The 13,010-nt window shown below is 42.4% G+C and overlaps 1 protein-coding gene across 1 annotated transcript in view; it reads right to left on the bottom strand.

The window, feature by feature from the left end:
* Window positions 1–5,204, bottom strand: part of LOC109310869 (rho GTPase-activating protein 20-like) — a 50,922-nt gene extending 45,718 nt beyond the window's left edge. The window contains exon 1 of the mRNA XM_019536200.1: window positions 4,826–5,204. Within this exon, the coding sequence (XP_019391745.1) occupies window positions 4,826–4,906 (81 nt within the window). The 5' untranslated portion in view covers window positions 4,907–5,204. The remainder of the gene's footprint in view (window positions 1–4,825) is intronic.
* Window positions 5,205–13,010: the final 7,806 nt, after the last annotated feature.

Raw genomic sequence — 13,010 nt, forward strand, 5'->3', positions numbered from 1 at the left:
CCAACCACGAAGCTCTTTGGCTTGCAGCTTCTTCGATAAAGCTCGCAAGCAACTCCAAAAACAAAGCAAAACAGACATTTCAATGGCAATTATCAAAAATAAGGTTTATCACAAAAACATCCTGTTTTCTTTCTGAGTCTCTCTCTCTCCCATTGCAGGCATGACCCCACCCTGCCTGTTTTCAGTGGGAGTAATTGTGGGCACCCGGTTTTGGAAACTTTCTCAGTCACTTTTTAAATCCTTATCTGAACAGCTTGTTTGTTCACTGCAGGAGGGCGGGGGGATGAGTAGGGTGAGAGAATAGGGCAAGAGAAATAGAGTCATAGACCCTCCCTCATACATATTACTTATTCTCCTTTCCCTTCTTTAAATCAGTCTCTTACAAGTTCTATGGAACTGGAAAACAAGAAATAGCATTGCATCCTTATCACAAAGACTGAACAACTACCCTGGAAATATCAACCTTCCAGCAGTGATGGGTATGGTCATGTATTTCTGCCCTGCAGATTTTCCACAAGCCAGTATAAGGCATGTGTGATGCCTTTGAACATGCTGAAAAGGGTACCTCTAACCACAGACACACAAAGATGGGAATTTGACAACTGCATCTCCATCTGCCATCTAGAGACAATGATATATGGGTCAGGCCACTTTGTAGGTACCATTTCTAGAAGACCACCCCTAAATGTTATTGGCCAACCACTGGAATAGCACCACTTGACAGAGAAACCGGCTGGTTTGCCCAGTGATGCTACATGGAGATGGGAGTTCTGGAAGGAGTAGTAGTGTGCTCTAGGTGTGAACAGTATGGGAGTGAGTGACTGTGTGTAAGGTAGGTGTATATGGGAATGTACAGGGATGTGTGCTGGTACAAGGTGGTATAGGTGCAAATGTGTGTGTTTGTGAGTGTATATGTGTACTGATGTAATAGAGACGCATGAAGATATGACTGAATTGAGGTAGACAAAGAAATGGGTGTCAGGTGTGGGTGTGATAATATAGTATGTTCTCCATGATTGCATTTAGGTCTGAGAGGCTGTAACCTGCATAACTGTCTGTCTGAGCACAGCAAATGAGCAGTTTCTTCTGTCCTTTCTGGTAGCAGATGCTGTTTGTATATAAATAAGCCATTTGAAGCAGACCAGACCTAGTGCTTTTCGTAAAGGTGCCCCTGTATGAAAAAGTGCTAGCTTGCTAATAAACCATTTTTTAAATGCACATATTTTGAAAAGTCAGAATCTCATATAATATATGGATGAGGACCAGTCTCTTTATGGCTAATCAAAGAGTGGCTCTAGATCTTCAGGCTGCTATCATTTAATATACCCCCCAAAACACATCCTGAGCAGTTTTCATTTAGGATAGAAGCTTTTGGACTAAATCCACTGAAATCCTGATTGCAGGATGAACCATAACACACCAGACCTGGCATTGTCAGCAAAGAAGGAAGGCCTGCAGAGCTAGGCACAATGAAGCGATGCAAAAAGGTGAAGAAATCAGGAATTCAGATACTGACCTCAGCCTTCTCGCATCTTATAAGCCTATAAGAGAAAGCTTATAGGAACCTAGAGCATACAGCATGGAGTAAAAGCTAACCCTCCTTCAGTCTTAATCCGCAGGAAGACTCTATAGAGCTTTGAAAATTTAACATTTAGCTGTTAAAATCCATGGAGGAGCCAGAAACTGATGACAGTTGTGTCACCCATGCTGTCTGCGTGCTTAAAAACAACAGAAGGATTTAGCGCAGAAAAGTTTGCCACGCGGTTCAAACTTTAATAACACAGCTCAAAGTTAAATAGCAATTCTCTAAAGACAAACTCAAAGCTGCATATAAAAGCAAACTAGATACATGTACATTTTTCAGAGTCACCAGAGGGTGCAATTACAATGAATCTTTCAAGAGCTGTTTAGTGTTTAAATAACTGTACAGGTAGTTAGATCTTAGAGAAATGCAGATTTTTAGCGGCTTGTTGGGGGTGGGGGGTGTTGGAAAAGTGTGTGTGTATCACTAGTGATGTTCCTTCCTGCCTTACTGCGTCGTTGACCGAATCCATTATTAGCTGCAGGGCAACTCTTGTCGTATACAGTCGTGCAAGCCAGGAAAAACATCACATAGGGTCAACACATTACATTATCTAAGGCATATTAGATTGCTAAAGCAAGTACTGGGTACTATGTCAGTTCAGGGTTTGGACATATTATAAAGTATATGATTTGGCTTTTGTTCAGAATCTATACCCTTATTACTAGTGCTTTTGTTAATTTTTTTTTTTAATTACTAAAACCATAGGAAAATAAGCTGGTAGCAGGCAGCTGCAGAGCTCTGATGTATTTTTAGCAGCTCAGAGGATAAAAATCAGTTCATAGTAACCATGTACTTTCAGGACATCAGGACAAGGCACATGTGCCCTTGCTTGTCCAACTATCCAGCTACTGCCCATGATCTAGTGGCAAAGAATCCTGGTCCCTCATACATATAGGTAGTGTACAGTAGGTACTATCCATGTAACAGGACTGGGAGGCTGCATTAGAGGCATTAGAAGATGCATAATCATACTAGGAAAATGAACATTTTCATAAAGACCATTCAAAAGACAGAAGGGGACAGAAAAGTTCTCTAGGAAGGATATTCTCCTAAAAGTTTTCAGAGAAGCAAATTCAGATGGCCATCACTTCTCCTTCCCATGCTGGGCTCTCAGACCTTCAACTGAATCTTTAAAAAATGAACCAGGCACTTGCAATGATGCAGGACTCTAGATTTCATAGTACTTTAGGAAGCCCTCAAGTCCCTTTGCAAATGACAGGGTTTTTTTAGCTTCTCAAGATCATTGCTAGGTAGGCAATTAGTATTATTATTAGGGAATGCTGAAAAACTTTTGTACAAGCAGTTTTCTGTTGATTGCTTAAAAAATTCTCGCAGAAGAAAACTGACATGAAAAATAAAAATATAATAAAAATGTGCAGAAAAACTGTATTTCATAAAATGATAGAGTGCTGTTAATCTGACAGCCCCAACCTTTCATTTGAAACAGTATGCTATTCTTATTTCATATTTTTATTTTAAATTATTGCATGATAATACCATGCTAGTAGCCTATGCTATTATTTTTCTGATATTGTATTTTTAAAAACAAAGGGCAGCTTCTATGCAGGACTCATTGAAACATCTTATTCTTTCTGGATCAAAGTGACTTCCATTTCATTATAATTAAATGCAGGTTAAGAGAGGATATTTCAATGCATGCTAAGTAGCAGCTGCTCTTGATATTAACAATATAAAAATAAATACAATAAAATAATAATAGACCATTCCAACTCATGTGATATCATGAAAAAAATACAAAATGAAAACCCCATGCAACAAACTTCCAAATAAAATCTTCCAATCCTGATATGATTATCCTCCAACACAAAATGGGTTTGAAATTCCAGTTTTCAGGAGGTTTTGAAAATATTTGTTGCTTTCTTCCAATTCAAAACAACAATAAAAAATGCCACAAAATTGGGAAAAGTTAAAATTTCCCCCAAAACAGAAATTTAATGTTTTAGCTGGGTCCAGTTATTGCTCCTGCTTTACAGCTGGGAAAGCTGAGATACAAGTGAGTGAATTGATCAGGTAGCAGAATGAGGGGTGGGATGAAGGAGTCCTGGCTACCAGTGCCCTGCTCAGCCTCTCCTTCCCTTCCAGCATCCCCCCTTCCCTGCCTCCCCCACAAAGAGGTTTCTGTTAAGAGGTATGGTAGGAAACATCATTCTCCCTCTTCATTGAAGCAGTCCTGTCTAGCTCAGTAGGTGTGCAACTTTGCGTGGTGCTATGGATGGAGGGCAGAATTCTCCCAACAACTGAAACATCATCTGAATTTACATATCTCTATGTCTGGTTTGATCCCAGTTATCAATTACATTGGACGGATTTCCCCTGCCACTGAAATGCAGCCACCTCTGGAGTGGAACACATCAGCTGTTTCACAAAAAAGGATACTACTGAGCAATTGAAAGCAGGAAGAACAAATCTGCATCCAACTGAACCTGCGGGTGGGATATGAGCAGGCACTATTTAAAAAACCCAAGGTAAATATCAGAACAGGAGACCTGGGCTAACAGCTTTACTATAAAATGTCAAGTGAAAAGAGCAGAAGTAATGAAAATAAAGAAGCATTTCAGATGTCTAGAATCCAGTGGGATCTACAATCCTCCCTTACACTCTATATTTGATGGTTAATATTTCTTTGTACAAATGGAACAACATTATATCATGAAATGTATAGCTATATACCACTGGGGTCAGTGGGAGACTGACAAAAACCACACTTGGTACTTTCCAGATGTTAGGGAAAATCTTTCAATCCTTCCGTTTTCAGATGTTAAACAGCCTAGTGGCTGACAGATTCATTGGTGAATGCTAGTGCTCAGTGGTAGAGGACAGGGAGATATTTCTATGCCCTCCTATTGCAGATCTTTAATCGGGAGCAGCATGGGCAGGTAAGGCAGGTTACAAGCCAGATGAATAGAAGAGAAAGTTAAATCTGATGTGGAAAATATAACTCAGGACCCATTAGAGGGAGTCATTGCAACTTGCAAATACTTAGAGGGAAAAAAGTTTTCAGACAGATTCTAAATGAAGGGATGAATAAACATGGGCTTAGTAAACAGAGGTGATGGAAAGTAAAGCAAAGGAAGAGAGAAAAATGAAGCAGGGCAAGGAATGCATGGATGGACAAGGATTTGCTTCTAGCAGGGAAACCCAGCTCCTGTAGATAAAGCAGTGTCCCCCTGAGCCTCCTGGGGCCCTGTCTCCCCTTTAACAAGCCAGACAGATACTTGCCTTGCCCCACTCCTGCATCCACAATCTCAGATCTTCTTCGCTCTGCCCCTTCGGCAGATTAGACTTCTGCTGAGGAGTCATCCTCCTGGCTGGGTGGTGGTCCTTCTTCTGTGTGCATGATTTATTCCCAACCTCACATGTTCACCTACAGACACAGTCAGAGGAGAGAGAGGTGCAGAGAGAGGGGGGAAACCCAGGGAGGGGGCTTGTGACGGGGTATGTTTTACAAGTCCCAATTGTTAGTGGATCAGTCCATTAATCCTTGAGTTCCGAGCTGAGCTCCCAGCCCCCGGGCACGGGAGCGAGTGGAGCAAGTAACATTGCCTGCTCGCTTTTCCTGATCAGCTGAGACAGCATCCAGCTAAGTTGCTCCTCCTCGCACTGCCTAAATAAGGACATTTACTCACAGTAGGCTACACTGTGCTCCTTTCTGAAAGCATTTAATGCTGCAAGTAACCTGGCTGTTCAATGAAAACACAGCACAGAGTGAGTGGAGAAAGGGAACGTGAACTCAGAGTCGCAGGCAGCTGCTTAGGGCAATCCAGTAGGATAATGTCAGCAATGGCCGGGGGATCCCACAGTATGGAAGGGAGGTGCAGGAGTGCTGGTTTTTGCCCAATTTAAAGCCCTCCTGAGGGCAATGTGCTATTCATTCACAACAGAAGTAGACACTTTTGATGTTCAGTTTTACAGAACTATTCTGGGCTTAGTGTTACTGAACCCTGATGCCTCCAGAGATGGGAAAATAAGGGTTTAAAAGAGGACATTTTCTTGCTTACCTAGCCTAGATTTCCCACAGATTGGGCGCCTACCAGTAAAAAGAAGCAGTATGAATTATGAGGAAAGCACATTTCATTTTGGGCCCAATCCAAAACCAATCCAAAATGATAGAAATAAAAGCTCCATTGGCTTCAGTGGGATGTGGATCAGGCCTGTATGACTTCCAAAAGTTTTCTAAAGCCCCACAAAACTGGAGAGTTTAGAGCAACTCTGAGCAATGCCCATTTTTCGCCTACCGAATCCTTCTGCACATTCCAGATACTAGGAAACAACCTGGTCTTTATTAGAACAGCAAAACCTTCCCCTAGCAAAAGCAGCCAGGCATTTCCCACTCTGTATTCTTTCCAGATAAGCTCAAGATGTGAAAGCAGAATGGAAAAATTCACACCACTGATGAAGCTGGGAGGAATGTCACGTTTCGGGGAGGGAGCGTACGTGAGACAAACAGTTGGGTTTTTACCTTACATATTTCTCCCCTTGCCAAGAAAATAAAAACATAAAACTTGGAAAGCAATTTGCACTGGGGAAAGAGTATAGCCTCTGTTGAATACAGACATTTCCACTCAGGATAAAAATCTGCAATTTGTTCCAGAGTAGAAGCTCCACGTATTTTGTTGCGACAAGGAAAACTGCACAGTTGAAAGCTAGTGGTAGAATTGTGCTGCTGGCCTAATTTTGCCTCCAAAGTGTAGTCTTTTTTGCAGAATGAAAATTCACAAGGTCATAGTGAGGAGCAGATGTGATAGTGGGTGTCTGAGACTGTCTAGCACTGAAGACAGGTGCCTTTATCACCCCACAGCTGCTGCTAAGAAGACTCTTTTCTGAGCAGTCTTGAAAAGATCAGAACTTGAATGGGCCAAGGGTAATGGACAACGCCACGTTTGGGGAAGCCAGCTCTCTCTCTGGGTCCTGGTTTAAGCGTCTCTGCAGGGTGGTTGGGGGAAGCACGCCTGCCTGTGCCTATGCTGTTCCACAATACATCACCTTCTTATGTCAGTGGGTAATAACTGTTCCCCCCAATGTCTTCTGTCCTGAACACTGGTCTCTCCTACCTGCTTATCAGCTTTTCCTATGACCACCCTAGGACAGTACCTTTGCCACCCAAGCCCATGACTTCTCAAAAGTGGAACTCATACATGATGGAGACATGAGACGGATGGCAGAGCACCGCCTCAAATGGCACCTCAAACCAAATACTTCAAAGAGTGTCTGACGTGTCTTCCATCTGCATAATGCCAGTGCTAAATCACATGTCCAGAAAACTGCTTATGATGCAGTGAATTGGGGTATATTCCACCCATGACTAGCTTGCTCCCCTTAAGACGTCCACTATGGTCCACCCTTTCAAAACCCTTTGACTTTTTCTTCATTAATGGCACAAAGAACGGTTGACACAAGCACCAATCGATCACCACATCATTTCTGACCCTACCGTCAACCAGCATTTAACTGGCCATATTGTTACTGGGCACTTCTCACTCCTTTCGAACTGGACGGGGTCACTGTGCCTCAAACGTATACCAATGGGGCCTTCACAGTAACAACAAATGTCCTTGTGTTCAAACCATGTCCCTCATTGTTGACTTGTGTCCATTTCCTGTGCTCCGTGGTGGCCTTCAAGCTCTTCACGCTGGTGATGACATCACCTTAAGAGGGCTGCAACAATATGCCGAAACTGGATATGCTAAGTAAGTAAGTAAATAAATAACAACCGTCTTCACAAAGCAGCCTTTGCTAATCCTTACAAATCAATCCTCAAGCTCCATTTCACTGTGGGACCTGTAGAAAATCAGCCAGTTACCTGCGGCTCATATGTTCATCAGTCGGGAGATCTTTTTTTTTTTTGGTTAAAATAAAATCAATGTGTCAGTAAATACAGCAGATTATTATTATTTAGAACCATCCCATGGCACTACAGATACACATGCATGCTCAATATCCAGTTTTCTTTACTCTTGCCCTCTGTATTCTCTTTTGCTTATCACATCTCTTTTTTATATCTTGTCTCAAATTAGATTATAAGCTACCAGGGAAGGCACCTTATCTCTCTGTGTTTGTACAGCATCTAGCACCATGTGATTTTAGTTGTGACTACAGCTTTTATGTATTGCCCAGGTAACTCCCTTGCTTTTCCTGAAATCATGGTACAAGGTGCTCTCGGTGTTTCAGGTTGTGTGGAAGGGGCTGCTTACGGGGCTTCCTTGGGTAAAGGGTTGCTTGTGAGCTTCCCAGGAAGATTCTCCCAGTCCTCTCCCACAATCCAAACTACTAACAGTAAGAAAACTAGGCAGAAGTGTTTCCCATGGACTTTTTTTCCTGCTGGCAAATGCTGAAGCACCTTAGATGAGATGTTGCATGGAAACATGTTGCTTTTGATGAATTTTCGAACTGAACACGGGTAGCGGCAGATTTCAGAACTGGCCTGGTGTCCTGCCAACTCACCCACCCAGCTCCTCAGCCTTTCCCCAGCATTGCCACAGTCCACAGTTCCAGGGCAGTCCCACCAGTTAGGAACTGGGCAGATCTAGAAGCCTGCCTGGCTCTCAAGACCCTCAAGAGATCTCAGGTTCTGGACCCTGGGGGCTCTTACAATTTCCAGGGTCCCTCTTAAGGAGCCAGGAACCCTGGGATCTTGCACCTTAGAACAGTTTACATAGCAAGGCTGGTCCTGAGCCCAGGCAGTTGGAAACCCTAGTAGCTACTGATCAGAGCTGACATGATTCAAGTCACTTGCATTGTTGCCCAGCCCTGCATAACAGAAATGAAACGGCTGGTCTGGGCAGCCTGTCCAATCACCGCTGCAATTGGGTGGGCACCCAACAGTTTGGTCAAGCGCATGGCTTCTGTGCCACTGCCGAAAGCCGTAAAACTGACGAAAATGATGTTCACCGAAGGATGTCAGCAGCTTCTAGAATCCTGAGGACCCTACCGTGTTTCAGAAATAGCATGTCAGCAGTTCATAAAAATCAAACCTTTCACGTCAGATCCGTTTTGTGGAAAAAACTGAAATGTCAAGGTTTCCCACAAAGTGGAAATCCCAGGAGTCCAGCGGTGGAAGGCACCGAAACATTCTGTAGCGGTCTATTGCGGCTGCCTTAGAGGAATTCCCTTGAAAGCACGAGCACGTTGCTGGGACAAGATACGTTTCTCTCTGGAATTATTTCTGTAGCTGCTTCCCCCATGTCAATAAAAACCATAACTACTTCATGTTGCATGGAACTGAAACGACCTGCCATGGCAGGAACCCAATTTTCCACTCTTCTGTTCCTTTCATGGAGAGCTCAGTATCTACTGCCCCTTTCTTAACGCTATGCAAAGCTGTGTGTCAAGTTTGCAACAATGTGTGAGAAAGACTGATGGATGATAAACATAGTGGCCTTTGAAAAGGAGGTTAGTGGAAGAGTAGAAAGCCTTTAATAATGCAGATTTTTGATTTTGGAAAGATCCTCAGCATTCTCAATTCCTTTCTTCCTTTTTTTATTTTTATTAGGTGAATATTTTTTGGGAAGCCATTGCTTAACACCAGTTTTGCCACCAATATCTTTCCAGGCCTTTTTTTCAGGCCAAAACACATTGGCAAGGCCAATATTGGTCCCTCTAGGCATCTGCTTTATTGTCTCATTGTACCATCTGGTAGGATCATTATATCACTTACCATGTTTTTCCACCTTAATTTAAAAAAATACCCAGAAAATTCTGTGCTTGTGAAAGGCTCCAGCTAGACAGCCATGGAAACAAAACCAACTCTACAGCCACAAAACAGATTCAGGATGGATGTTGGCCATGACAGCTTCTACCTCATCATCTCACTAATATTCTTGAATCTGGGAGTGGAGCAACTGTTTCTTTGTGTGAAGGAGACATTCTGTCTCTTTAGTCTACTTAGTCCTCAACCTCTTCCTTGTGCCCTCAATTAAACCAGTTAGTGGCAATTGTCTCACTGGTTTTAATCATGAAGGAACCAGTTTAACTATAATATATAAGACCAGGCAAAAGACCCTACAGGAATTAGGTATCTAAATCCTACTGACAGTCAATGATGGCTAGGAGCCTAAAATCTGTGGATGCCACTTCACCAACACCCCTGTCACAGGAACGTCTTGGCACACTGCCTAAACTTAATTAAGAGATTTGTAAATGCCAGTAGAGGCTGGTTCAAACCTCTTTTATGCCTAACTTTCTGACACTCTCAGAAGTGGGGTCATATTAGGCGGCTATCTGACAGGCAGGGTAGTACAAGTGGGGTCACACCAAGCTGCTGTCTGACAGGCAGGATAGTTGGAACTTTTCCTCATTAAAAGACATGAAAAGCAATTGGAGCCAAGTTTATTTACTTTGAAAAATTCTCATGTAGGAAGTTTCCTTTTGAAAGCTTTCAGTTTGTACTACAGGGAGACTTGGCTTGCACATGGAAGTCTACTCATGAGTTGATAAAGAAACCACTTGAAAGAATATTCCAAAGTAAACACATAATGAGCATGGGATACTTTCATATTTCTATTACTTTCAGGGCTTTTGGTGCTATGGAACCCACTCTAGATATGTACCAAAAATAATCTGAGTTTGAGAATATACTGTTGCCTAAACTACAATGTGCTCTGATATCTTCAGGTAGAAGGCCCAGGCTTGTAAGCATGTTTTCAGTAGTGCTGAACAGTGAGCATTCAAAAGTATGAATCAGACCCCAACATCATAAGTTGGTCTTAAAAATTATGGAATGTAAAAATAAATATACTTGGGGTTCTTTTCATTTGCCTCCTGGTACAATCTGGCTGCCCAGCCTTTCTTCCCACCAGTACAAGTTAGAAATAATTATTTATTGCCAGGAAGAGATGCCTTCAATAACATCATGACCCATGATGAAATTATAACTGAGCAATACTGGTCACAACTACAAGTAATATAATTCCTGACCATAGTCCCATTGGTTCCTCTGTGAAAGCAAAGTTGCACCTTGGTTGGAATATCATAATCAGTGAGTAGTCCTCAGTGGCTCTGTGTCTAACTGGAAGGAGGTATCAAGTGGGTTCCCCCAGGGTCTGTCCTGGGACCAATATTGTTCAATATCTTCATTAATGATTTGGTCCACGGTCAACCAATTGGGATGAAATAACTGCATGCAAAAATACAGACTGAGGAATGACTGGCTTGATTGTAATACTGCAGAGATGGGCCTGTAAGTTATGGGGGACCATAAGCTGAATAGGAACCAATAGCATCCTGGGTTAACAGAAGTGTCACTTGCAAGTCAAAGGAAGTGGTTCCTCTACTCTGTTCAGCACTGGTAAGGTCTCACCTGGAGTCACCTGGACCCCACACTTCCAGAGGGATGTGGACTGCCTGGAAAGCGTTCAGTGCAGGGCAACAAAAATGATTAGGGGCCTGGGAGACCAGACTTATGAAGAAAGGCTGAAAGAACAAGGGTTATTTAGCCTGGAGAAGAAAACACTCAAGGGAGATTTGATAACAGTTTTCAAATATCTGAAAGGTGATTATAGAGAGGATGGAGATGGGCTTTACTTTGTGACTGTAGGGGACAGGACTAGGAGCAATGGCCTCAAGCTGTAGCATGGGAAGTTCAGGCTGGACATTTGGTGGAACTGTCTGACTGTGACAGTGGTCAGGGCTGGAGCAGGCTACCTAGAGAGGTTGTGACATCTCCATCCTTGGGAACTTTCAAGAGCAGGTTAGACAGACACTTGGCTGGGATGGTTTAGTCAAGGATGATCCTGCCTTGAGCAGGGGGCTGGACTAGATGACCTGGTGAGGTCCGTTCTAGTCCAGCTTTCCTATGATCTTGCAGTAATATTTTGCAGAACTGCGTTATGAGTTTTCACTAATTCTACTGAATTTCTGTATAGTAGAATGAAAATAGCTGTCTGCTGGGAAGCTACATTTACTTAGAACTGGTTACACATTTTTCTCAAAAACATTTTTCTCTGAAAATATTTACAGAAAGGTTTCAATTTGCTTATTTTTTGAGTGTGGGGGAAGTGGACAAAACACTCTCGCCTCAAAATCCAGTTTTAATTTTCCATAAGAGAGAAATCAAAATACTCTCCCAGCCCCCCCCAGTATTCATGGAAAATTAATACACACATATGCATACACTTTATGTATTTCAATCAGTTCCAGTTTTAATATTTAAGCTCTCAGTAGTAATCCAAAAAGCACAAATAGTTCAGGCAAAATTAAGTTCCAACACACTGACAGATCTAATCAACATGATGTGGATTAATAGGATGCCTAAGCACATGGTTTGTATATATGTATTGGTGAGTGCTTAGTGCAACTGAGCCCTGATTCTGCCCACCAGCTCTCCCAACTATACAGAGGGTCTAATAAAAGATGTTACCCAAAATCCTTGCCACAGATACGATCAGAAAACCATAAGTTGCTCCTCTGCTGATGGTTGTTTGCAGCACTGATTCAGATTGTTGTGTAAATCAGACCTGATTCTGCTAGGATCCTATGGCCACCACTGTAATAATAATAACAAGCACAGGTTTGGGGAAGAAACTGGTTTTATAACTCCCAGAAGAACTCTCCAATAAAATGCAGATCTCCTTTCTAAAGTGCTACCTCTGTCCTAGCCTCCTGAGCAGGAAAGGTTTTCCTCCTAATATCAAGTCCTTATGAAAATATCTTTGAGATTAGTAACAGCCAATTTCAAAATATCTTTGAGATTAGCCACAGGCATGGGGAAAGTCGATGTATTACACCCCGACAATAGTCTTGTGGAGGTTACTTCTCTATTACATTTCTTGACATTAATTTATGAGAGGAACCGGGTACCATGTTTTCCATTGTTTTACAGATTAATGATACACCATCAGCTCCCTGAACTGCCTCTTCTCATAAACATTCACCCAAAGATAAACACTGGATTCCAAATAAACCCATGAATGATGGTATTACAATCCAGGTCAATCCTTGTCAAAGAAAGTTCAGAATTGGAACAGCAGTCTCTCAAGAAATTTATTGCATAGTGTCAAAGCAGTTGCATAATGGATCAGATACCGGGAAGAGAAGCAGATGAATCATGTGAAGGGCAACTGCATGAGAGCTGGGACACTGTTTCTTCAGAGTAGAGTGGGTACCATGGAATTAAAAAGGTCATCCCTTCATGGAGTGTCTTTGTCCGTGACTGCGTTACTGCTGCCCATCATCTGCCTGTCTTTCTGAATCATTCCACAGTGTCTTTTTCATGCAGCATTTGTCTGAAATGTGAACACTTATAAAGTATTTTTGAAAGATATGAGCAATCCAAGCCAGCCATATTGGCTTCAAGCCTAGATATTATAGGGAGGAATTTCAGTCTTGGAAACCTGACAGTGTCTATGGTCTCCAGGTCCCTGGTGTCTTTCAAAGGGGCATTGAATGTCAGTGCTCAGTTGAAACAGCC

Source organism: Crocodylus porosus, unplaced genomic scaffold, assembly GCF_001723895.1.
Source record: "Crocodylus porosus isolate Cpor-Errol unplaced genomic scaffold, CroPor_comp1, whole genome shotgun sequence".
In the NCBI taxonomy this organism is placed as follows: Eukaryota; Metazoa; Chordata; order Crocodylia; family Crocodylidae; genus Crocodylus; species Crocodylus porosus.